This window comes from Sus scrofa, chromosome 7 (genome assembly GCF_000003025.6).
Source record: "Sus scrofa isolate TJ Tabasco breed Duroc chromosome 7, Sscrofa11.1, whole genome shotgun sequence".
NCBI lineage: Eukaryota > Metazoa > Chordata > Mammalia > Artiodactyla > Suidae > Sus > Sus scrofa.
The window spans coordinates 46674807-46702374 of NC_010449.5; the positions used below are offsets into that span (position 1 = coordinate 46674807).

The 27568-nt window shown below is 44.9% G+C and overlaps 1 protein-coding gene across 1 annotated transcript in view; it reads right to left on the reverse strand.

Moving 5' to 3' along the window:
• Positions 1-27568, reverse strand: part of ICK (intestinal cell kinase) — a 64616-nt gene that overhangs the window by 16136 nt on the left and 20912 nt on the right. The window contains 7 exon segments of the mRNA XM_021098828.1: positions 1609-1776; positions 4006-4177; positions 5343-5475; positions 15195-15274; positions 16672-16793; positions 21607-21661; positions 26138-26401. Coding sequence (XP_020954487.1) covers positions 1609-1776; positions 4006-4177; positions 5343-5475; positions 15195-15274; positions 16672-16793; positions 21607-21661; positions 26138-26238 — 831 coding nt within the window. The 5' untranslated portion in view covers positions 26239-26401.

Below are 27568 nucleotides of genomic sequence, written 5' to 3' on the forward strand. Positions count from 1 at the left end.
CATCTCTCAGACCTCACAAACGCTGACATCACAACAGCTCTGTCTTCAAATATCTCCATCACCATCGCTCAGCCAAATCAATGCCCCTGTTTAGAACTGGTTACTTTTTTGATCCTCTGAGCAATGGGATTGTCGATGTAACAAGCTGAAAAGAGGCCAGACACAACTAACACAAAGAGAGGCCGGCAGGAGGCCTGGGAGCGGCTGAAGCCCACAGCAGGCCATGCCTCTTTTGGGTGCGCTTTATGATCTAAGTCAAAGTGGCCTGGGGGACATCAGGGTAGGAAAACAGGAAGTACGCAGTCAGAAGACTTGCCATCCATGTGATGGAACTGCAGTTGGTTACCCTATCTGTACTAGTTACTGGCTGAGTAATGAAAGCAAATGGCTTCAACTTTCTGAAATTCCGTTTTCTCATTTATAGACTAAAAACAGAAACGCCCATCTCATGGAGCCTTCATGGGGTTAAAGTCCCATAAAGACCTACTAAAGCATTTGCAGACCAAGAAGTACTTTAAAATGCTAATTACAGTTATGATCCTCCCTCTCTGTCATCCGTAAAATGAGTGATTTGGATCTTACAAGGCATTTTCAAACTGCCTTTCAACAGCCAGTACTGCCTTACTAACAAACTGCTACATCATTTTAACTCATAGAGAACACACTTGAATATATATATTCTCCAAAGACAGATTTATTTTCATTTCCATATATATGGTGATAGATCACATGAACTGTATGGCAATTTTCCCAGCAACTAATATACTGCTTAAACCTTAACTACTTTATACACAGAGAGTTTCAAACTATTCTAAGTCTTATACCTTATATAGTTCGTTAGTGGTATTCAATACTATTTTTCACCTATAATACCTGATAGGTCCCTAGGGGGATGGCAGATGTGACTGTTTAAGTTGCACACATGGGATAAAGACAAAATGGAAAGTTGTTGACCAAGGACTGACGACCCTGCCTTCTTTATTTTTTTAATTTATTTTTGGTCTTTTTAGGGCCATACCTGCAGCATATGGAAGTTCCCAGGCTTGGGTCCATTTGGAGCTGTAGCTGCAGGCCTACACCACAGCCACAGCAACATGGGATCCAAGCTTAGTCTGTGACCTACACCACAGTTCAAGGCAATGCTGGATCCTTAACTTCCTGAGTGAGGCCAGGGGTCAAACCTGTGTCCTCATGGATACTAGCTGGATTTGTTGACAGCTGAGCCAAGATGGGACCTCCTCCCCTGCCTTCTTATGTCAATCCTTGACCTTGACAGGGGGGTGGCAACATTTATCGGGACATGAGACTTGGAGGAGACACAAACTGCTTTGCCACACTCCTCCCCACACATTGTTCCCATCACATTTCCCCTGCCACCAGCCCTTCATAAGCAGAATATCTCCTCACAATTGTCGCTGATGCCATCCTGAGCTCAGCCCACCCGTTCCAGGTGCCTTAATAAATCTCTCTTGCTTTACTGACTTGGCCTTGTGCGTTATCCCCTCGACAAACCTAACTATACCGATTTTCTGCGTGAGATTTATAGGAATTATGCATAGTTAGAGATGAACTTCATACGAAATGCATCAGAAGAAAATGAAAGAAAACCTGACTAGCTGTTGGCCGTTTCTTGGGGTCCCACTGAAGCATGTCTCTCAGGAGCTGAACTGCCTCGCTGCTGGCATTTGGAATCAGGGTCTTCAGGTTATTGGGTACACACTGGGGCCAGCGGAAGTTCATCGCACTCGAAAGTTGGTAGCCTTCAGGCCAGTCAGTCTGAAAGAAGGAACGCACAGGTGGAAAATCTTACTCAGCCAGTGGGGGTGACAGGACTTTATATTCTGGCACTTGTGCCCCTAAGGGAAAGGTGACAAATCCTTACCATGCCCATACTCACTACGGTGGTGCTGCGGGCTCTGAAACACAGGCCGCTAACAGAGATGCAAGGAACAGGAAGGCTGGGAACAGAGGGAGAGACACTGGACTGGCCGCCAACCTGTTTTATAACTCTAACACAAGGCAGTTCATCTCTTGAGATTTGGGATTGAACCAAATTAATATTTTCCCAACTGCGTTCTATGAGACAGAATTTTTAGAACCCGCTAATGAGAATTTTTTTTGGAGGGGAAAAAATAAACCACTTTGTTCTTGGTCAAATGATTTTGTGAACCTCTATATATTACTTTATTCCCGTCTGGATGATTCAAAGTACACACGCTGATGAGTCCAGTAGTTAAGACAGCTGTGGTCTCAACAGCTTTTCCAGGCATCAGAACCTACGGGACACTCAGCCCTAGAGTGAATGACCAAAGATGCTGAAGAAGCAGCCTTTAGGGTCCCTTTTAGTTCTAATAAACTACTATTTTACAAGACACGTTTTAATGTAATTACTTTTTATTTTATTTTATTTATATTTTCGCTTTTTAGGGCCACACCCATGGCATATGGAGGTTCCAAGGCTAGGATCGAATCAGAGGTGTAGCCTATGGCCTATGCCACAGCCACAGCAATGCCAGATCTGAGCCGCATCTGCGACCTACACCACAGCTCACAGCAACGCTGGATCCTTAACCCACTGAGTGACGCCAGGGATCGAACCCGCAACCTCATGGTTCCTAGTCATATTCCTTTCCGCTGCGCCACAATGGGAACTCTGACGTTTTATTTTTTTTAAAGTGAAGTGGCAGAATATATACTTATAGTGTTCATCCACTTGGGTAGTCACCAAGTGCCTCCTATATGTTTTGTGTTGTTGGATAGCCAAAAAATAATCCAATATAAATCTTGCCCTTAAAGACAAGGACTGACCAAAAGAGAAAAGAAGACATCTATTTAAGAAACACGGTAACACAGAATAAAAAGTAGCAAAGGTCACAAGAGAGGAAGAGGTACAGTTCTCCAGAGGAGGGAGAGCTTCAGCAGGAGGTCAGGACGTCTTGAAGAGGTGACACTAATGACGCCTTCCAATAAATTAAAAAAAAAATTTGTGAGGGTCTGTTTTGTACCCACAACGTGCTAGGACCTATAAAATAAATGCAAAGAAACACAAGACAAATCCTATCCCTGAGTGAATTGTGGTCCGGGAAACAGGTATGTCCAGAGATAATAAATATAAAACACAGGTGAAGATGAAGAGGTTAGAGGAACAGGGGGAAAAAGATGACTGAGGGATTTGGAAGAACCCTCAGTGGGGTGGGGTTGGGGCACGTCAGACATGCCCCAGGCAGAAGCTGAGAAATTCTAGGCATAGAACCAGGAGGGGTACAGGCACTAAGTGGGGGATAAGGGATGTGTCTGAGGGATGGGCAGTGGGTATTTTTAAGACAGAAGGACAGTTCCAGAGCTATCCTTTAGGGGGATAAATCTGGCCAGAGCCTGGAAGAAAAGCTGAGAGAAGGGAGCTTGAAGGGAGAAGGACTGGAGAGATACCCTAAACCCCTCAACCAGGCGGTGATCACGGCAAGTCAGGGATATCAGGAGGAGAGAGTCAACTGGATCTATGGGCCAATGGCTGGGATAAGTGGAAAGGGGAGCAAGGGAGAGAGAGATGGGAAACCTGAAACTCAGTCTTGAGGCTGGGGCTCTGGGATGTGAGGGGCCACAGGCAGAAGTGGGAATGAATAAAGGAGGCTGATTGAGGGCTAAATCAAAGGCAATCTGGGTCACCCTTGTTGAGTTTGAGTGTTAGGGGAAAAAGCCCAGAGACAGGTGTACATCTGTGAACGGAGTTAGGAAGCAGGGAGGGGAAGGCCGTGGACCACAATAGGTGACTTCCACATGGATGAGAGTTGTAGCCTGGTGAACAGAGAAGCTCTGCCAGGGAGCTGAGAAGAGGTGGGAGAAAAGTAGAGGGAGCCAGGAAGTCTTCCACTGCGGGGTGGGAGGAGGGGGCAGAGGGCTGCCCCAGTGAGGAAAGTTCCAGAAGGAGCCGTCCGCTCAGGGTGACAGACAGGGAGCAGGGGAAGCTGCTACTTTGGCCCCCGAGCCTTGGTCTCACATCATTACCTTTTTCGGAGTCCCCAGCACTTGGCAGATTTTGAAGATCGTGTCGATCTCACTGGCCCCGGGGAAGAGTGGCCGGAGGGTGTACACTTCTGCCATGATGCAGCCCACGGCCCAGATGTCGATGGGGGAGCTGTAGTTGGTGGAGCGCAGGAGCACCTCTGGGGCCCGGTACCTGCAGGACCAAGGAGAAGCTGGTTACACACCCACCAGTCAGAAGCAAACTAAACACCCAATCAACTCCCGTGAGTGTACTTCTGCCTAGTTTAGGGCGGTGCATGCACTCGGGAGGACTCAGTCACCCTCGAGGCTGCAGGAAAGCAGGGCCCTTCCGCTTCCTATCAAGCATCTGATTGCCTGTTTTCTGCAGCACCTTCAAGAAATTCGAAAAGTGAGAGAGCAGAAGAGAGCCAGGGAGAGAAGGGGGAAAAGGAGCGAAAGAGAATCTCGAACTAGTCGTCTATAGGCTCTTCTTGGTCACGGCCACTTGCTTAAATCAAATTCTTAGAGTCTGAAAGCTTTAATCACACCACTTAGCTGGTTTTCAGACAGGTCTTGGAAGGCTCTTAAACAACTCTTTTGGGTCTTCAGGAAGCTCTAGATACAGAATATTATTTAGATTATGGAAAACGCACAATGGACTTCTTTTTAAAATTTTTTAAAAATTAAAATACAGTTGACTTACAGTATTTAGTTTCAGATGGAAAGCAAAGTGAATTAGTTATACATATAATGTGTGTGTGTGTGTGTGTGTGTGTGTGTGTGTGTGTATGGGAACCCCCATATGCCGTGAGAGCACCCCTAGAAAAGGCAAAAAGACAAAAAAAAAAAAAAGACTAAAATGTCTTACAACACAAACTTTTTTTTTTTGTCTTTTCTAGGGCCACACCAGCGGCCATATGGAGGTTCCCAGGCTAGGGGTCAAATTGGAGCTATAGCCGCCAGCTTACACCACAGCCACAGCAACATGGGATCTGAGCCACATCTGCAACCTACACCACAGCTCACGGCAACACCGGATCCTTAACCCACTGAGCAAGGCCAGGGATCGAACCCGCAACCTCATGGTTCCTAGTCTGATTCGTTTCTACTGCACCACGACAGGAACTCCACAACACAAGCTTTCAAAGCTTGTACAATGCCAACATTCCCACAAATATGTGTTTCAAACGGTGCTCTTTCTCTTAGCAAAAGGTTAGTATTTGTGGCATTAATATCATCCTCAGTGTAACTATATGGTCTTAAAAAATAAGAAATGCAAATATTATTATTTATCCTCAGGGTAATGGTATAGTTTTAAAGACGAGCAATTAAATCCTCGTGAGGAAGGCGGCACTCACCATCTGGTAGATACATAGTCAGTGTACGGTGGTCTTGATCGAATTTCTCGAGCCAATCCAAAGTCAGCAATTTTCACGAGCTCGGGTCCCATACAGAGGAGGTTCTCTGGCTTTAAGTCCCGATGGAAGAAGCCTGCAGAGGTGGAGAAAGAATCCAGAGGCAAGACTGCATCTGCATTACTCTTTGCAGTCGTGATTGTTCTTTTCATGACAGGGATAATTTGAAAAGTAGTCTGGTGTGACACTGAAGCCTCTGTACGTTCATCCCACTGATAATGTAGAGCCCTTTGGACCATTCATTTCCCCTTGATGAATCCAAAATGTCACATCATTCAAAAGTTGATCTTCAAAATGTTTTTCTAAGAGAGCAAACTTCTTTTAAAATATCAAAACTCCATTTTGGGATGAGATAACATGGCAAAAAGAAACTGTCACTCAAAGAAAAAATATGCCCAAGTCAGCCAGAAAGAATTTGAGATTAAAACCATTTCACAAGACAAGTCTTATGGCTACTGAGAATTTACACCAGAGCAGAAATATGATGACTTTTTTTTGTTTAAGAAACAAGGGATTTATGAATATGCCCTATTCATATCTGAGATTTTGGCATGTGCCACAATAAATATTTAAGTGTTACACACTTACAACTTGGCCCAGTGAAGAAGCACAGAGGTACATCTGCAGTTCACACTGTGAAAGGCAGAGATAACTCCTCAAATGGGAAGCTTGTCTCGGCTACAGCAGGGCTTTGGGGGTAAATGTAGGAGAGACTCAACCAACCACTGAAGAGCAACACGCACCTCTGAAAACCCCAAACCTTCCTCTTGAAGAGTATCACGGACAGACATCATTGTACATTTAGACATGAGTCTAAATCTAAATGGGTCACCAAAACTGTACAACTCTGTCAATGCTGCTGGTGGGGCTATTTGTTACCTGCCATCATGAACAATGTTAAGCTAGATTCTAAGCAGCACATCGTGGGAGACAGTAATAGCCTGTCCCAAACCACTCTTCTCCTCTACCAAATTGTCTCTCCTCAAATCTCTGATATGATATCCAGGTAGCTTGTAGTTATGCTGGATCCATCTTTCCCCAAATGGTCATAGCATTGTGTCACATTTTTGAATCGAAATACGTCCTGTCTCTTCTGTCCTTTCTCACTGCCACCTCTCCCCCCAGTCTTTGCTCTCACTCCCTAACTCTGGCACAGCCTTGCCACCTCCTCGATCCAGCATTCCTGGACACCTACACATCCTGACAGTTTAAACACTATCCTTCCCTTGTCACTGTCACACACACACACACACACTCTCTCTCTCTCACACACATACACATTCTCTCTCTCACACACACATACACACAACCTCCATGGCTCCTTTCAAAATCATTTAACAAGTCTGAACTTCCTCCCCTCTACCTAAAGAGATAAAATTATTTTCCAGCATCCACCATCATCATGTGTAAAGTGTGTCCCAATCAAACAAAGCTCCTAATTTTTAGGTTCATTGTGTTTATTGCATTAAAATGTTGTACCCGTTTTCCTCTTTATCTACATCAACCCCAACCTTCGTCATCCTTCAAGATCTGTTTTAAATTTCCCTTCCCCCGTGAAGTCATTCTGATATGGTAGCTTTCATCCAGCCATCCATCCACCTCTAAATACCGTTGAGGGCCAACTCCATGCCAGGCACTGGGTCAGGCTGTGTGGACTCAGAAGTAGTCCCAATGGACATGGTTCCTCCCTGGTGGACACAGAAGGCCCTCCCCTCTGAACTTGAGCAGAGGTCATTTTCAGGTATGTTAACCATCCCTTGCAGATCAGATGGAGCATTCTAGGGGTAGAAGAGGCATTTATATTTCTTCTGCAAGCCCAGGGCATGGTGGCCTCATAGTATATTCTTGTTGATTGGACGAAGGACTTGAATAGGTTTGTAGGGGCATGAAGGTGACATATATACCTCGGCCAAGGACACAGGGGCAATAGAGAGCAGGGCTGTGGGGAGGGTGGCGGTTAGGAGGCTCATCAGACTGGGAAAGAAGGGCAGTGACCTCGAAGTTGAGGGAGAGACACTGAGGGCTCAACATGGAGTCCTCGTCAGAGAGTTCCAGTAGGACCACACCCTACCGGTCAAGGTTATTTTCCAAAAAGTCCCTGTTCTAGAAGAAGAAGAAGGGGGTGACTGCAATGTGGTCATATATGAAAACGCACTAGATGTCACGGATCACAGAAGGCACCAGTGTCTTCTTAGAAGGACACCCCCCTGTGTTCATCACTCTGATGGCACCAGGGCTTAGCCCGAGGTCAAGGTCCAGCTGGACAGTGTTGTGGCAGGATGATGGGTCTGCAGGGTGAATGGCTAAGATGGACCAAGTGAACACAACCACGGAGCTTACAGAGGGGGCTGAAGTCATCGCATATGTCCACGGGGACACAGGTGAGAAGAGGAAGTATTTCTTTCCCACCAATAAGCTGCTTCTATTTTGCATAATCTGAGGCATTGAGATACTTAAAGGAGTTAGATCTGGGTTAGACCAGAGACAGGCACAGCAGGTTTTCGACTTATATGGTGCATGTATATACATGTACGTATATGTATGAGTGTTTGTATGTATATATGGGTGTGGGAAAAAAAATACACATTCTTTTGCTTCATTCTTCATCCTGTGATTGCACCAACATATATCTAATGGCATCGTCACACCAATCCCTTAAGTATCCTAACCAAATTCATTATAAACTATATTGAAATTATAAGAAGTACCAAACTTGAGGTTGTAACCTCAACAAATTCAAACAGTAATTCACTATTAGAACGATCAAGAATGGTCTTTTCTTTTTTCCTTTTTAGGACTGCAGCCGAGGCATATGGAGGTTCCCAGGCTAAGGGCCAAATCAGAGCTATAGCCGCCGGCCTACACCACAGCCACAGCAATGCAGGATCCAAGCTGCATCTGCAACCTACACCACAGCTCACGGCAACGCCAGATCCTTAACCCACTGAGCAAGGCCAGGGATCGAACCCACAACCTCATGGTTCCTAGTCGGATTCATTTCTGCTGTGCCATGACGGGACCTCCAAGAATGGTCTTTAAAATGAAAGAAAAGGCGTTCTGCTGTGGACAAATTGGAGGAATTATCATCACCCTAATTAAATAAAAATTACCAGCACCCACCAGAGTGGATGATTGTCTGCCCTGAGACTTGGTATAACCAAGTCATCGGGTTTGGACCCTCTTTTTCAGAGCACTGTCCAGCTCCCAGAAGGCCTAATTGCTTGCTCACGTCTTGTGTGACTTAAGAATGTGTAAACAGGCAGTTCCCATTGCGGCGTAGTGGTTAACGAATCCAACTAGGAACCATGAGTTGCGGGTTCGACCCCTGGCCTTGCCAGTGGGTTAAGGATCTGGTGTTGCCGTGAGCTGTGGTATAGGTCACAGACAGGGCTTGGATCTGGTGTTGCTGTGGCTGTGGCGTAGGCTGGCAGCTGCAGCTCTGATTCAGCCCCTAGCCTGAGAACTTCCATCTGCTATGGATGTGGCCCTAAAAAGACAAAAAAGAAAAAAAAAAAAAAAAGAAAAAAAAAAAAGAATGTGTAAATAGGCAAGTGGTTATGAGAATGGGACCATCTTTGGTCAGTGCATCTGGGAAGGCTCTTATGGCCCCTGAAAACATATGAACTGTGAGACGATGGTCTCTCTTCCTAAACACTCAGAGCACCAGAAGCATGAAGCAGAAATGGCAGACATCATTTTCTCACTGAACATCTGAGAAAAGTGAGTCATGGGGCAGGGAACGGGGATGAAATGTCAAGCTGTCCAGCTCTGCTCTGTCCCTCTCAGTCCAGATACCAAAATCTTTTCGTTCCTTCTCCTTTTGGGCCACCCCATGGTGTATGGAATTCCTGGGTCAGGGATCATATCCAACCCTTAACAGAGATCCCAACACTCTCGAGACATCCTGACACTCCAGAGACATTGCCAAGCCCACTGCACCACAGTGGGAACTCCAGATACCAAAGTCTTGATTTGTGGTGCTTGCTCTTGTTTCTCCTCCTGACTCCCTTTTTCTCTTCTAGTTCGGCTAAATTCTTATTTCCAAACCTAAGCAGCATTTTGCCGATAATGTGCCATTTATCCCCCACCCCCAAGCCCCACTGCATCCTTCTGGGCCACCATCTAACACCCACTCAACACACCTGTATCTTCTCATTTGGTCACATCAACTGTACTCAGATATGAGCATCATCCTTACATTCTAGACCTTGTACCTTGCTTCCACCTGGGTCATGCTCCCAAACACGTACAGTGACCACCTCCTCCCATCAGTCAAGCTCGATCCCTTCCCTGCTAATGTGCCTTCAGTCCTACTGCCACAGAGAACACAGGCACAAATGACACAAGGAGAGTGAAGATTTTGGTCCTGCATATATCCCTCAAGGCAGCTTTCCTCTCTATGGCTCATACTTCAGGCCCCACATCAAACTATCAGAGGGAAAACAGCTAGGAAAAAAGTTTAGTTGCAAATAGACTCTTCAAAATGACTGATGAAAACTGTTATCTGTTACACTGTATTCAAGTATAAGCCTTTATAACTAGGAAGCATTTGTAAGTATGTCTATAGAATACATCTATTGTAAATACGTCTATCTAGCCCTCTGTTCTTTTCATTATGAATCACAGCATTAACTATCACCAGTCTATACCATGAGTTCTCTTCCTTGGTAATTAAAAGTATAAGACCTTCTTGTCATTTACTTACTTTTCATCTCTATTTTATTTTCATTTTACTTTATTTCATTTTTTCTTTTTCTGCTGCGCCCACCACATATGGAAGTTCCTGGGCCTGGGATAGAACATGAGTCATCTCTGTTTTAATAAAACATCACTATTTTATCACTATGAGAGGCAATGCTGCCTAGTAGTTAAGTTACAGACCAATCAGGTTGCCTGATTTCAAATCCCAATTCTGTTCACTGACTGGTAAATCAGTGAACCCTAACCCTAACCTCTCTGTGCTTCACTTTCCTTATTTGTACAATGGGGAAATAGTAGTATCTGCCTCTTGGGGTTATTTTGCAGAATTCAAAGTGTCAATATTTGTAGAGCTTCGGGAAGTTCCTGTTGTGGCTCAGCAGTAAAGAGCCTGACTAGTATCCATGAGGATGCAAGTTCAATCCCTGGCCTCGCTCAGTGGGTTAAGGATTCAGCATTGCCATGAGCTGTGGTATAGGTTGCAGACGAGGCTCTGATCCTTCATTGCTGTGGCTGTGTCGTAGGCTTGCAGCTACAGCTCCGATTTGACCCCTAGCCTGGGAACTTCCATATGCTGCAAATGCGGCCCTAAAAACAAACAAACAACCCCCCCAAAACCCCAAAACAAACAAAAAATATTTGTAGAGCTTCTAGTGCAGTGCTTGGCACACTGGCACCTTGCAAGAGCTTGTCATGGTCAGTCGTACGAATCTTCTTATTTTATCTCCCCAACAACCTGGCAAGGTGGGCAGGTAGATAGGGTTCTATTTTTTGCAGATGAGAATTAAGGCTCATGATGCTGGTGACATGCACCCCCACCCATGAGGACATGGCACTAAGCTCTGATCTGACTCCTGGCTGATGCCCCTTCTGCTGAGGTGTGCCCCAGAACTTGTAACAGTGAGCCCACTTCTTCCTCTGTGCTTCCGATTCACAATGGAAACCCTTCTAGCTGGGTTGTTCGGAGATCCTGCAAGAGCAAAGTGCTGTTAACAGAGAATCTTCCTATTCAAAACTGTCTGCCTTTCAGAATTACAGAGGCAGACCTTCGATTTAATTTCAGGGTCCCGCATGCCAGGTGAATAATGGAGGGATTTTCTCTTTCATTCTGGCAGAAAATGTGTTGTGCTTTCTTTTGTGTTAACAAGCCTTGGGTAAGAAAAACACGAGCCACAAAGAAATCTTTCTCCCCTTCACCAAAATCTGTTCATGATGAACCTGTCAGGAATGCTGGAAATAACCAGGGATGGTTCAAACACTATGAATTTCTAGGGCACATCTTCCTGCTAGGGAAGTCATCATTTCACTGATATTACTGAATTTAAGCCATCAGTATTTTATCGAGAAGGCCAGGAAGACAGCAACACACAAAAATGCCAAGAGCTGGAGTTCCCATTGTGGCTCAGTGGGTTAAGAACCCGACATAGGAGTTCTCGTCGTGGCGCAGTGGTTAACGAATCCGACTAGGAACCATGAGGTTGCGGGTTCGGTCCCTGCCCTTGCTCAGTGGGTTAACGATCCGGCGTTGCCGTGAGCTGTGGTGTAGGTTGCAGACGCGGCTCGGATCCTGCATTGCTGTGGCTCTGGTGTAGGCTGGTGGCTACAGCTCCGATTCAACCCCTAGCCTGGGAATCTCCATATGCCACGGGAGTGGCCCAAGAAATAACAACAACAACAAAAAGACAAAAGACAAAAAAAAAAAAAAAAAGAACCCGACATAGTCTCCATGAGGATGAGGGTTCAGTCCTCACTCAGTGGGTTACAGAACCGGTATTCCCGCAAGCAGTGGTGTAGGCTGCAGATGTGGCTTGGATCCGGTGTTGTTGTGGCTGTGGTACAGGCTGGCAGCTTCAGCTCCCATTCAACCCCTAGCCTGGGAACCTCCATATGCCGCAGGTGTGGCCCTAAAAAGAAAAACGTTTTAATTTTTTAAAAGATTCCAAGATCTGACTCAAGTTCACATGCAGCCAAAGGGGAGTAAAACACAGATGCAGAGAACCATCTCTTGGGACAAAACATTGTCCTCCAAGCCATCTAAGGCCTTCCAGATTTCCTGCATGGAAATGTGTAAGGGAAGGGTGAGGGAGAAACGAGGTTTGCATTAACTATTTAATTCATGCAAGGACACATTGGCATTGCTCAGTCAGCATCAAGTGGAGCTGGGCTTCCATTCCCCGTGGGGGGGGAGGAGTCACTGACAAGAACCATGGCCATGGCAACCACCCGGAGCACTGTGCTCCCCTCCCAAAGGAGTCCACGCCCTGGGACAGAAGGCACCTTCACACAGCGAGAACCAGCCAACAGGGAAGAGCCTGAAAGTCACAAGACACATCTGAAAAATGCTTTCGATTATTTTTTTCTGTGACTGGAGGAAGGGAATCACATAAAGCCCCAATGTTAAGTCAACATCATATGCAAACCATCTGAAAGTTTTTGAAAATCATTTATCCATGAAAACAACATAGGACCTGCAAAATGAGCATCCAAACCACCTCCAATGATGGTCACCATTTTCTTTGCCTCTGGTTCTGTTTTCTTGGAGAACAAGGTTTTCTAGAGAAGCCTTGCAAATGGGCACAGAGAGCAGAGCTAATCTCCGCTCTACTGCTTGAATGCAGTGGGGCCCTTGGCAGGTCTTCAAGCCTCTCTGACCCTCAGCTTCCTCCTCTTTGGGAGGAAGAGTTACCCTCTGTCCTCTCCACCTGAGAAATTGACAAGGGAAATAAATAGGGTAACAGAGGAAAGGTTATTAAGCTCAAACAGGAACTGGCACTTAGCTGAGGAGTGTCAACAATCTCAGAGTTCCAAAGAGCTGTTTTGACACAGTAATTTCTGGATGCCATGTTAGTACTGGATACAAATATGAGGGGTGTGTGTGTGTGTAGGTGTGTGGGATCATTTAATGGGATTAGGTAGAGACCCAGATGAAAAGCTACACGTTCTTTCTAGCAACAGATACCTCAGTCTTATGAAAGGCAACAAAGAAAGGAAGAGAAAGCCAACACATATTAACATGTTCTTACAGGTCCACCACTCAGTTTCCAGTACTGAGCAAGGAGCCCCAGTAACAGACACTATGATGGGTCCTATTTGAACATGTCTGGTTGAACCCTTCTCTTTGGAGAATCCCTTAGACTTCTCACCATTGCTTTGTCCTGGGCTCTCAGATCGAGTTAAGTGCCCCTTCTCGTCCTGTCTGTCCCTAAGACAGCGTATCAGTTTTCAGCATCTTGCCAGCTCATTCTATCCCCTGGGAATTCTGTGAATAGAGGCAAGAGTGTTCCTTCCACCCACGTTGGTGGAATCAGATAACTTTTACTGAAAATTCTTTACTAGAATTGACCCCAGTCCTGCATGTGACTTGCCAACTATTCAGCGCATGCCCACAGCCTCCAAGGACTTGTACAGACAGCCTCTGTCTGTGTTTCGTTTGGTCTCTAAATGTGAGGGGCTGCTCAGGGGTCCCAGAGCAGGCTGGGAAGGGTTCCAGATGTGCCAGGCCACTGGCTAAGGCTCGATGTCCTTTCTCTCACTGCCAAATTTGTGTCAAATCTGAACTGACTGTATCATCAAAGAGCTTCCACCCAGTTTCCTTGCTGGGTGATGATACTCATTGGCTGGTGCAATATTTGCAATGGCAATGGCAACGATACCCTTAGACTGGGCATGAGGGATTTCTGCCTGTGCAAGATCAGCTGCCTTGTCCGTCTGTATGTATGTCAAAGTGACCTCCAATGGCCCACTGAGGAGTACCCTGGCTCCGCTAGGACATGTCCATCCCAAGGCTTTTCATTCATGAGAAAGTACTGATTCAACCTTAGCTGGGTCTGTGGCCAGTTAGTAACACAGACTGTGAGGCCTCAGGACTTGCTGGAAATACAGCCTCAAATCCACTGCTGTTCAATACTGTTCAAATACTCATCCAAGAACAATAGTGATGGAGGATTTCCTGAAGGGCAGGTGACCACCCACTCTCCTGGATGCTCTAAATCTCTCCTTGACTCACCAGGCCATCCCAGAGTGGGTCATACTAGGTCCCAGTAGGATTACACCTCTGATGAGGTATTGAGGGAGGTGACCTGAAATGTCACTGTGTTTACCAGGAAGTCATGTTACAAACTATCCCCTCTACGAGGATCCATGAGAAAAAGCTCTCCGGTATCAAGACCCAGAATGGTTCTGCTTCTCTTGGGCAACTGAACTGTTTTTACCCTGGAGAGACTATGTTGATTGTAACTGGTTGTGTTTCGCATTCTGCATTGTCTGACCACACACTCAGACTCACACCTGGAGCCTGCTTTTCCTACTTCAGTAAAACTTGCTGACATGTATTTTGTAGATTAACCTCACCCCTGGCTACTTCCAGGCCTTGTTTTGCCTTTTTCTTTGCTTATTTTTCATTTATCTTATTTTCCTGTGTTGCATAAATCTTAAACCACTTTGCACCCCTTTGGAAAGGCTGAAATTGAAATACATGAGGAAAATGAAACCACAGCAAAGCAGTGTTAGCGTGTTAAACATCCTATGTAAAAGCTCCTCTGAATTCTAGTCTGAGCTTTCTCACTCATACACCAGTTAATGGTCAGGCATAATTCTTAGATCTATAACTTATAAGCTTAATGTTAAAGCCTAAAGAATAAGAACACACAGACATGACAAATAATGAGGGAAATTCAGAAATCAAGCTATGTATGGAAGATAACATTCCAAAATTCACTGTCAGGTTCTCAACTCTTCAACTTTTTTCTGGGAGTCAATTACAAAAGACATTGATGGGAGTTCCTGTTGTGGCTCAGTGGTAACAAACCTGACTAGAATCCATGAGGATGGGGGTTCGATCCCTGGCCTTTCTCAGTGGGTTAAGGATCCAGTGTTGCCATGAGCTGTGGTGTAGGTCACAGACAAGGCTCAGATCTGACATGGCTGTGGCTGTGACCTAGGCTGGCAGCTGCAGCTTCGGTTGGACCCCTAGCCCAGGAACATCCATATGCCACGGGTGTGGCCCTCAAAAGACAACAACAAAAAAGGATGTTTCCTACAATTCTACCTGATGACATTTCACTGCCACCCCAAAGCACAATATTCCAAGTCACCTACCGTGTTTGTGAATAAATGCAAGTCCTTGCAATATCTGATACATGATATTTCTGATAGCAGACTCGGGAAACAATTTATTTCTGTGCGGGGCAGAGGAAAAAAAGTTACACATCTAGATTTACATATGCAAAGGAATCCTCTGCTTTCATGTTCTTTTGGTTATACAGTAAGAATTTAAGAAAACATTTGCTCACATGCTAGTTTGACGAGATCCTTTGATAACAAAGACCAAAGAAAACAATCATTTATCCATATAGAAGAGCATGACTTATAAACGCTAAATATATTCAGTTATATTACAACAAAGAAATGATTAAACATGTAAGAACAAACCAAAAAAATTCCCTCCAATGTATCATATAAAAATCTCTCTCCATAATCTACATTAAAACTTTAAAAATTTTGGATGGGGAAAATCTGAAGCCTTTCAGATAAGGTCTTATAGATGCAGTGGACAGTGACATTTTTCCCCTGGTTGGGCAACCCACACAGCTTCACTGCTGTTATCGACACTACAAATGATATTTGTTCACTGAAATCACTCAGAGGGATGCTGTGAGTGGCCTTCACCTGCCACCACGAAAATGTGCCAAGAGGTTCTATGTGGTTCACTGTCAAAGTTCAAAATTACCATCACAGGGAAGTTTTTCTTTAATTAGTTTCTTTGTCCTGCCAGCATGCAAGCCCTGAGCACTGCAGCAAGAAAGGTACTGAAAGGAACCCAGAAGTTTTCAATGAGTGTCTCCCAGTGAATGAAGCTGCTTCATCCCTCACTTATAGTGGCTCTGCCCACACACCCTGTGGGAAGGAGGGCTGCAGGTATCTGTTGAATTTCAGAGCCTGTTTGGGTAATTAACCGATTTAGACATGCAAAATGGGAATTTCTGCTGTGGTGCAGTGAGTTAAAGATATGATGGTATCACTGCTGTGGCTCAGTCACTGCTGAGGTGCAGGTTTGATCCCTGGAAACAAAACTTCCATATATTGCGAGTGCAGCCAAAAAAAGAAAAAAAGAAAAAAAAGTCATGCAAAAGAGCCACACTGTCAGTAGCATCTATGTAGGTATCAAAGGCCTCCGAAGCAGGAAGGCAGGTGGGGCCCTTTATCTCACAGGCAGCTTTAAACAGCAAAGCCCAAGCAGCATGACTGCAGTAAAGAAAAGCAGAAAGAAAACACATCTAGGAGTTCTCGTTGTAGCTCAGTGGGTTAAGAACCTGACTAGTATCCACGAACATGTGGGTTCCATCCCTGGCCTTGCTCAGTGGGTTAAGGATCCAGCGTTGCCACAAGCTGCAGTGGCACAGGTCGAAATATGGCTTGGATCTGGCATTGCTGTGGCTGTGGTATAGCTCTGATTTGATCCCTGGCCTGGGAACTTCCATATGCTGCAGGTATGGCCCTAAAAAGATAAAAATAAAAGGGAAAACACATTTACTTTGCAACATTTATTTCTAAGATCATAATGACCAAACTGTACCTTTCTTTAATAAGCTGGTAAAGATTTTCCTTCATGTACTCAAAGATAAAATAAAGATGATCATTTTCCCTGATAACTTCTTTTAACTTTACAACATTGGCATGGTTGAGCTTCTTTAAAGACTGAAAAGTGAAGAAGAAAAGAACACAAAAAAATTAGAAGTCTGTCGTCAAAAAAAGAAGTAACCCCAATGTACTTAGGAAGAAACAACTTATTCTATTTTCTGTTGCTGTTGTATTTATAAAACACCTCATTCTAGAACCACAGAATGCCACAATTCATATTTTATTGACAATATCTTAGTAAAGCGTATTTCTCTGAAGTTGGTAGTAACTTGATAGTGGAAAACTATTTCAACTGACTACTAGAAGGTAAGTACTTGACCATAACTGGAACTTGAAGCTGCCTGCAGCCCCAGGCACTGGGACAGGGCTATTTTAGGTATACCCCTTCCAAATGATGGCCTTTACTCCATGAAAGTGGCCAGAGGGAATCCACTGAGGCTCTGATTGATCTGGTATCAGAGAGGCAGCTGCTTGGAGCTGACACCATCCGCCAGCCGTCTGCAGACTCTCTGAACAGGACATTGTCCCAAGTGACAGAGGCAGGTAGCCTGGTTCCCTCAACTTTCTTCTGACTCCTGTGTGTCCACAGGACATCCAATGGCCCTCGAGAGGTGAGTTCTAAAGGAGAAGGAGGAGCAACCTCACTGGGAAGACCTCTGCTTCCAAGAACAGCAAGGGCAGAAATGTCAGGCTGAAAAACAGAGTGGCTCAGAAAACACTGTGGGACCTGACTATTCACCATGCACATATGCGGTTTTCCTCTTCCTGGAACACATCTGTGAGTGCAGCCATGTGCCAACGACTTTCTGTGTGCGTCACCAGCTCTGCTCATGGTGAACAGATAGACTTTTACATCAGTGACCAGTTCATGTACGACCGCCAGACACCCAACAACCGCCAGACCACCAGGTGATCAGAATCTGATAGGCCGTCTCCGTCAAGAAGGCCTTGAAGGGTCCCTGTGGCAGTGGGTTAAGCCCTTGAATTCAAAAAGCCTTTGCCTCATAGAGACGCGAGTCTGATGCAAATAAGTTGTAAAGCCCTCTTTATCTTGGAATTTCCTGAAAAGGAACATCGCTTCTCTTAAACAAACACTATGTCTGAAGATGCAAGTGTTAACGTGAGTGTCCAAATCTGGAAGGATGCTTGGTAACAACACACCCCGGGGACCAGAGTCGGGAAATGCATGTCGTAAGATCGAATTATTTCAAGCAGCTGAGAAGAGAAAGGAAATAGGGCCAGTGAATGAGAACAAAATGAGACTCTTCTGGAACCTCTTTCCTGAAAGACAAGCTTTTGCCAAGTGCCTCTCTGGCAGGCAATCCTCAGTTGTTTGGGCCAAAGGGCCAGATCCTCCCAGAATGACCCAAGAAGCTGATTACTTCTTCTGCTTGGGTTGGCTTTCTGGTTCTCCATCAGCAGCAAACATTACCTAACTTGTAAGCATTCACCAGACTCTCATGGGCGGCAGACATTTCTCCTGCCTGTTTGCTTCAAATGCACCTGTGGGAGAGCAGCAGAATGGACAGAGCACATTCATCCAGAGGAAAACGAAGTCAGTTTTAAAGTGTTCCAAGAAGAGATTCTAGGCAAGGAGAAGGGCACATTCTGCTCTTGGCCTCAAGTGGGTTTTGAGCATGAATTCCTGGCCCCGGGCTAAGAGCGGCCACAGGCAAGCCAAAGTCTCCACGAGGCTCACAGAAAAAGAATAAAAAGAAAGAATTCATTTTTGTGGAGGACTTGATATGGCTCATTTTCAAGAGGACTATTTCCAGAAAGAAGTCTTTTGGCTTGGGCAAGGCTTCCAAGGAGAAGAAGAGGCAGGACAGTCCTATCGGGCAGAGGAAGGAGCAAATAAATCTGGTGACGGAGAACATCAGAGACGTTTCCAGGAGTAACCTGCCAGCTCTGAGGGTTGGGGAGTGTCTCATCCAAAATGGGACTTGAAGGAAGAGGGAGGCCTGGACAAACTTGGTGGGAGGGCAAGAGCGTGTCAGGAGGAAGCTGCTCCGGAGTCAGGCGTGGGAGCCGAAGGGCTCCCAGTGTCTGAGGGACGAGAACTGCCCGGTGCCACGTAGATGCCCAGGGGAGTCTTCTGACACACCCGGGCTTGCGACCAAGCTTCACTGCCTCAAACTATGTTTCCTTCAAGCAAATTACGGAGTCTCTGGGCCTCGGTGGTTCTCATCAGGAAACTTAAGATACAAAGACTTTCTGCATAGGAATTGTGGGGGTGAAACGAGAGAGCACAAAAAGCACCTAAAGTGCCTCCTGGCCTTGATAAACGGTAGATGGTGTGTGAACAGCCAAGTGTTAGAGACATGAGATGTGCGGGAAGTGGTGGGTGGGTGGGGGTGTCACACAGGCCACTTTGATGAGCTGTGGTTCCTGAGTGTGGGGTTAATGATAATTTCATTTTTTTATTTTAAATTTTTTAATTACTCAATGAATTTATTACATTTATAGTTGTACAATGATCATCACAATCCAATTTTATAGGAGGGTTAATGATAATTTACAGAAGGCAGAGAAAATATGAGCACTGGGGGAGAGAGAGACATTCCAGAAAACTCAGGCACTGATGTCCACTCAGCATATGGATATCTGGGTCTGAGGCAGGAGTCGGGCAGACTTTTCTGTCAAGGGACAGAGTAAATATTTTAGGCTTTCCTGGTTCTATGGTGCCTGCTACAACTAAGCAGCTTTGCCAGGATAGCGTGAAATCAGCCATAGAGAATATGTAAACACACAGACATGGCTGTGTGCCAATACAATTATTTTTTGCAAAAACAGGCAGGAGGCTATTTATTGACCCCTAGTCTAAATTCAGAAGAAAGATGAAAGCTATCATGGGGTTGCCACAGAAAGGAAACAAATGAAATCACTCAGGAGAAATCCGAGAAAAAACTGCTAAGAAGAGAATGGCAGAAAAAAAAAATTTTTTTTTGTCTTTTTAGGGCCGCACCCGCAGCAGACAGAGGTTTCCAGGATAGGGTCTAATTGGAGCTACAGCTGCTGGCCTATACCACAGCTCACGGCAATGCTGGATCCTTAACCCACTGAGCAAGGCCAGGGATCGAACCTGCAACCTCACAGTTCCTAGTTGGATTTGTTTCCACTGTGCCACAATGGGAACTCTGAGAATGGGAGAAATTATTGCTATTTAAAGGGTGAAACCATAGAACCATTGGTGAAAGGTAAGAAAGAGGTAGAAAAGCTGAGTAAAGGCAGAACCATAGGGGCCTGCAAGAGAAAAAGAAGTGATCCACAGATGAAGAAATGCCTGAGAAGATGATCCTGGACTTGGCAGCGGGTGACTTTTAGGAAAGCAGCTTCGGTAGAGCTGCAGAGGTAATGCCCAATTCAATCAAGTGGAAAGTCAGTATGGGGGGGCGACGGTGGAGGGCACGTCTGGAAGATGAGGTCAAAAGGAAAGAGTGGAAGCTCCAGGGAAGGGAGGGCTGAGGCTGATTAGAGAGAATGGTGGTACACAGACAGACTGAAGACAAGGAGAAGGTGAAAAGGAGAAGTTTAAAGATATGCGAAGGTTCATAATAGCCAAAGGCTTCCCAGTGTCCAAATGGACAGACAAATGGGACAAATGGATAAACAGTATACAGTATATTCATACAATGGAATGTCAATCAGCCTTAAAAAGGAGGGAAAGTTTGACACATGGATACATCATGAACACATTACACTCAGTGAAATAAGCCAATCACAAAAAGGACAAAAAAATGGCTTATTGTCATTATGTTCAAGGAACAAAACTCAGAGGGTGCCATCATCAAGCAACCTTGTTTTTCTGTAACTCTCCCTTTAATCTTGCACTAAAGGATGCTAATTTGTCTTCTGCCCTTAAATGATATGCAGAGTCATTTTCATAACTTAGGTAATGAAAAGTTCCACATTCACTTCTCATCACAAAATAATCTCTGTTCAATAAGTAATATGTCTAATCCAGTGCAACAATAAACAATTTTGAATTAAAAAAAAGTTAAATACTGTATGACTGAACTTATATGAGGTACCTGGTGTAGTCGAATTCTTACAGACAGAATGCAGAATGGTGCTGGCCAGGGTCGGGGGAGAGGGGGTCATAAGGAGTTAATAGTTTAATGAGTATAGAGTTTCAGTTTCATAAGATGAAAGGAGTTCTGGAGATGGACGATGCTGATGGGTGGACAATGTTATGTATGTAGTTATTAATACCACTGAATTGTACTATTTTTAGGTCAAAAATGCAATTCTAAATCTACCTTGAGCCCTTTGGGTTCTAGCCTGGAACACTTTGGCGATTGTTCTAATGGTCTGGACTATTTCTCTGACTACCTACCCGGTAACCTGCCACTTTCCTTTGAATTTTTGTTAACGTTAATGCACAGGCATTGTTTGCAGAAAATGTGCAAAGGAGCCTTCCCCAGAGATGATGACCAAATGTGATTACTGCATATATACAATTTCTGGATGGTATGACAGACTTTCTAATATCGTTCAGTTTGCTATGTAAACAAAACCATGTATGTCTTTTTAAAAAGGATCACAAGGTAAATATTAAGTGTGTTTCATCACAATTTGAAAGAAAAGAGATAACAGTGAGAAACCAGTGAAAGCTGAATAAATCTGTGGTTTAGTTAAATAGTACTATTTTCAAAGTTAAAAAAAAAGACATGCACACACAAACACTTAAAAAAAGTACATGCACTAATACAATAGCAAAGAAATCTTCTCCTTTCAGCTGTTAGCTGCATTATTTTCTCATCTGCCTCCTTTTTCAGGATAGGTGAAACAATTCGAACTGTATCTATGCAAGCAGAAAACTATTTTAATCAACCATACATAAATGAACCCCTTGAGTATTAATAAATACCTTAACCTCCCGAAGGTTCATGCATTCCTCCCAGGAATAAAACTTTCTTTTCATTCTAAAAGAGAAGACAGAAACAAATAACACACTTATTCCCAATAACAGACTACACCTTATCTTTTTTTTTTTTTTTTTTTTTTTTTTTTGTCTTTTCAGGGCTGCACCAGTGGCATATGGAAGTTCCCAGCAAGGGGTAGAATCGGAGCTGCAGCTGCTGGCCTATACCACAGCTCACGGCAATGCTGGATCCTTAACCCACTGAGCGAGGCCAGGGATGGAACCCTTGTCCAGTGTGGTAGCCGCTAAGCACACATGACCAATGAACGCTTAAAGTGGGCTAGTGTGACACAGAAACTGAATTTTTAATTTAAATTGAAGAGTTCCCATCATGGCTCAGCAGTAATGAACCCGACTAGTATCCATGAGGATGCGGGTTCTATGCCTGGTCCTTCTCAGTGGGGTAAGGATCCAGTGTTGACATGAGCTGTGGTATTGCTTGCAGATACGGCTTGGATCTGGCATTCCTGTGGTGGTGCTGCAGGCAGGCAGTTACAGCTCTGATTTGACCCCAGCCTAGGAACTTCCATATGCTGCGGGTGCGGCCCTAAAAAAAGAAATTAAAAAAAATTTTAATTTAAACGTATAATGACTCCCTGCCATGTTGGACAGTACAGCGATGGACCCTCTCATACAGAGGTTGGCAAACCATGGCCCACGGGCCACCTCCACCCCACCATCTGGTTATACACAGCCCACAGAAGAACGGCCTTGTATTTTTAAATGGTCGGCAACAACAAATCAAAGGAAAAATAATCTTTTGTGACATGTGCAAATGATCTGAAATTCAAGTTTCAGTTTCCATAAACAAAGTTTTATTGGGAGACACTCACACTAATTTCCTCCTGTATGATCAATGGCTGTCTTCCTGCTACAATAGCAGAGCTGGGCTGTGATAGAGATCATATGGGCTGCAAAGCCTACAGTATTTATTGTCTGGCTCTTTGAAGGAAAAGCTTGCCAACCCCTTGTCCAGCGCCGGAGAGGAGAGACAGAGGGCCTGGTGAGCTGGTCAGAAATCCAAGTGTCAGCGTTCTTCCTCTCATGGCCCCTCAACCCCATGGTCTCATCTGAACCTAAAAGCAGCCCCGAGACATGGATGCCAGGATGCGATGCCATTTCCCCAAGGCCGCACCCATGGCTGGTCACAGACCAACTCTCCTCTCTCCCCCTCACTCTGACAGTCTGTCCCTGATGTCACATCATTTCCCGGTTGAGTGACCCGTTCCTTTATTCATGCCCCAGATATTCTGTAGCTCCTGCTACGTGGCAGAGGCCCAGGCACAGGAGATACAATGATGAGAGAGATGCTCCTTATAAGGCTGACCTCGGAGCAGGAAGGCAGGTGATCGAGCATGTTCTGTGCTGAGGGCACGAAGGGCAGGGACAGGGCCCCCATGACAGTGGACCCCAAAGCAACCTGATCTTGTCTAGGGTGTTAGGGGATAGTCCTCTGGGAAAGTGGTATTTCAAGCAAGACCTGAAGGACTGGGGGATTCTGGCTGATTGAGGTATGGAGTAGGGTGTAGCATGGGAAGGCTCAAGGCAGAGGCCAGAGTGACCAGGACAAAGCAGGCAGGGGGCTAGTGAGAGGAGATGCAGCTGAAGGAAACAGGTGGGGCTGAGTGAGGCAGCAGTGGGTAAAACTCTGGGCTTGATCCTTAAACTGATAGGAAGACATTAAAAGCTGACTTAGTTTGGGTTCCCTGAAAGCAGAGATGGAGGAAAGGACTTGGGTGCAGGGAGCTGATTTGGAGGTGATTCCAGGAAGCCAGGGCAAGGAGCACAGAGGTGGGAAATGCATGACAGGCATGTCATGGAGCTGACACCGTGGTGGGCAGGGGGCTCGGTCCCGCGGGGACCTTCTATGGACCGTGCAGAAGGTGTCTTGGTGAGTTTCCCATGAGCACCTGGGGTGGGATGCTGGCGGCAGGCACAGCGCACTGAAGTCAGGTAGGACAAAGGGGACGTGATGGTTTGGTGCAAATGAGTTTAGACAGTTAGACGCATGGGTTTAATATAATCTTTTCAGGCTGGGACAGGAGTAAGAACGGAAGCCAGGACCCCAGAGAGGAAAGTATTCCAGAGGCAGAGGTAGTAAATGATAACAGGTTAATGGGAGACTGGCGGTGGGAAAATAGAGATGTAGGTGGATCAGAGGGATATCTGGTAGTTAGAATTCACAGGACTAGATGAGCAATGCTGGGGCACACAGCGGGAAAGGGGGGGGGCTCCCAGGTTTCAAGAGGATGGAAATGTGTCATTTATCCAGACAGGGAACACTGAAGGAGAAACTGGTTTGGAGCAAGAGAGAGAATGTTCTGGACAGAAGTTCTGTTTTGGATATGATGAGTGTGGGGTGTCTGCCTGGCATCCAAATGGAGATGCTGAAAAGGCAACTGGGAGTTCCCATTGTTGTGCAGTGGAAGCGAATGGGACTAGTATCCATGAGGATGTGGGTTATTCGCTGGCCTCGCTCAGTGGGTCGGGGTTCTGGCGTTTCTGTGACCTGTGGTGTAGGTCACAGACGCAGCTTGGATCCCGAGATGCTGTGGCTGTGGCACAGGCTGGCAAATCCAGCTCCAATTTGACCCCTGGCCTGGGAACTTCCATATGCTGTGGATGAGGCCCTAAACAGACAAAAAAGAAAAAAAGAAGAAAAGAAAAGGCAACTGGATATAGACGGGTGTGGTAAGCAGATGCTAATCTGGTCCCCAAAGGCCCCACCTCCTGTTAATTACAACCTGGCATAACCCCCATCCCTTAACAACTTGCTTTTAACCAACAGAATACAGCAATTTGAGAGGATACCCTGCCTATGATTAGTTCACAAACGCAGGAAGATGTCCCTTCGTCTTGGTAGAGGACTCTCATTGCCCTCTTGGTCCCCATAACTTGATGGGGCAAGTTGCCATGTTGTGAGCTACTCATTCGAGAGGCCCTCATGGCAAGGGCCTGAGGGCAACTTCCAGTCAAGAGACAGCAGGGGACTGAGGCCCTCAGTCCAACCACCCATGAGGTACTGAATGCTACCTACAGTCATGTGAATGAGCTTGGAACTGGATCCTTCCCCAGTCCAGCCTTCAGATGAGACCCCAGCAGCAGCCAACACCTTGACTATAGCCTCATGTGAGACCCCGAAGCAGAGAACTCAACCAAGTCATGCTGACCCACAGAAACTGAGAGGGTTGTTTTAAACCACAATTTTTTGGAGGGGTGGAGGTGTACACTGTCATGAAGCAACAGATAATTAATACAGTGGGTCTGGACTTTTGCAAAGGGAAGGCAGACTTTTGCTTGTGGGGAGAGCAAAATCGTGATCACCAAGATGGAGTCACACGTGTAAATGATCCAAAATAAGTCACTTAATTTCTCTGTTTCTGTTTCCTTTCCTATAAAATATTTCTCAGAGCTCCCATTGTGGCTCAGTAGAAACGAATCTGACTAGCATCCATGAGGACACAGGGTCAATCCCTGGCCTTGTGTTGCTGTGAGCTGTGGTGTAGGTCGCAGACATGGCTCAGACCTGAAGTTGCTGTGGCTGTGGTGTAGGCCAGCAGCTACAGCTCCAATTCAACACCTAGCCTGGGAACCTTCATATGCCGCAGGTATGGCCCTAAAAAGACCGAAGAAAAAAAAAAGTTTCTTCATCTGCTTGTTACTGCCTCCCAATATGAGAAGACCCTTGAAAACAGTACTAGTGCTGTATGCAAAGTAGTGCATCCAACATGGGGACATGTTTAAGACTCCAACATTGGAGCTCCTGTCGTGGCTCAGTGGAAACAAATCCAACTAGGAACCATGAGGTTGAGGGTTCAATCCTTGGACTTCCTCAGTGGGTTAAGGATCCAGCTTTGCCGTGAGCTGTGGTGTAGGTCACAGACACAGCTCGGATCTGGCATTGCTGTGGCGGTAGTGTAGGCCGGCAGCTATAGCTCGGATTCGACTCCTGGCCTGGGAACCTCTACATGCTGCGGGTGCGGCCCTAAAAAGACAAAAGACAAAAGAAAAAAGAAAAAAAGACTCCACCATAAGTATTCCAGATCCACAGTCATCTAAATCACAGAAGTCAATGTCAGATTCTCCGTGTTCCACACGCTCCCCTTTAGAAACCTTTCAAGTGGGGGAAAGGAGACAGTACAGTTAAAACTTTGTTGACGAGGTATTACTGACATTGAATTCATGAGCATGAAGGCTAAAACTTTCTTTTTTTTTTTTTTTGGTCTTTTGAGGGCTGCACCCTCGGTAAATGAAATTCCCAGACTAGGGGTTGAATAGGAGCTGTAACTGCCAGCCTACAACCACAGCCACAGCAACACAGGATCCAAGCCATGTCTGTGCCCTAAAACAAAGCTCATGGCAATGCTGGATCCTCAACCCACTCAGCGAGGCCAAGGATCAAACCCATGTCCTCATGGATACTAGTCAGGTTCATTATCATTACTGCTGAGCCACGACGGGAACTCCCCAAACTTACTTTTTAATAGCAATCAGTTCCCCAGACTCGATGCTTCTTCCCAGCAGGACGGAACCATAGGTTCCATCCCCGAGTTGCTTGATGGTTGTGTATCTATTCATGTTGTGCCCACTCAGGCCGGACACGCATCTCAGGGCCAAGGCGGATCAGTTCTGCAGGCCTCCCCGGAGTGTAACCAGATTTTTCTATGGCAGCACCAGCACAAGGTATTCAATAGAACGTGACTATCTCCCAAATACATATTTTCAAAGATGAGTCTTTTGCCTGCAGAGAAAAATGAGAGAAAGGGATAAATACTAATGCACATTCAGAGTCTACCTAAATCAGGCACCAGCAAACTGTAACCTGTTTTATTTATTTACCTGTTTTTGTAAATAAAGTTTTATTGGACCAGTCGTGCCCTTGCACTTGCATATTGTCTACAGCTGATTTTTTCATGCTACACAGCAGAGTTGAGTAGATGTGACACAGGCTTTATGGCCCGCAAAGCCTAAATGGCCCTTTATAGAAAATGTTTCTCAACTTCTGGTGTAAATAATGCTCTTTTCATTGCCATATGATCCAGCAAACCCATTTCTGGTTATATATCCAGACAAAACTATAATTTGAAAAGATACATGCACCCCAGGGTTTAATGCAGCACTGTTTACAATAGCCAGGACATGATAGCAATCTAAATGTCCATTAACAGATGAATGGACAAAGATGTGGGATATGTATACATACAATGGAGTATTACTCAGCCATAAAAAAGAATGGAATGATGCCATTTGGAGCAACATGGATGTACCTAGAGATTATCACACTAAGTGAAGTAAGTCAGAAAGAGAAAAACATATCATATATTATTTACACGTGAAATCTAAAATATGACACTAATGAACTTATTTACAAAATATAAACAAGACTCACAGACATAGTAAGCAAACTTACGGTTAACAAATGAGAAAGGGAGTCAGGGAGAGATAAATTAGGAGTTTGGGATTAGTAGATACAAACTACTATACATAAAATGGATAAACAACAAGATCCTATGTATAGCGCAGGGAATTATATTTGATATCTTGTAATGGAAAAGAATATGAAAAAGATTAAATATATATGTATATATGTGTGTCTATATATATGTATTCCTATATGTACATATATGTGTGTGTGTGTATATATATATATATATATATACATAAAAATCTGAATCACTTTGCTGTATACCAGAAACTAACAACATTGTAAATCAACTATACTTCAATTAAAAATAATTAATAAGTAAATGAAATAATGCTCTTTTCCAATTTTTTATAAAACTAGAAATAGCATTCTTGGAAGGTGGATTTGTCATTGACTCAGAAATGAATAAACAGCAATTTCATGCCTTTCTGCTGACTAACCACTGTAGGCAAACATTACATGATAATAAGCGTTGATGGAAAT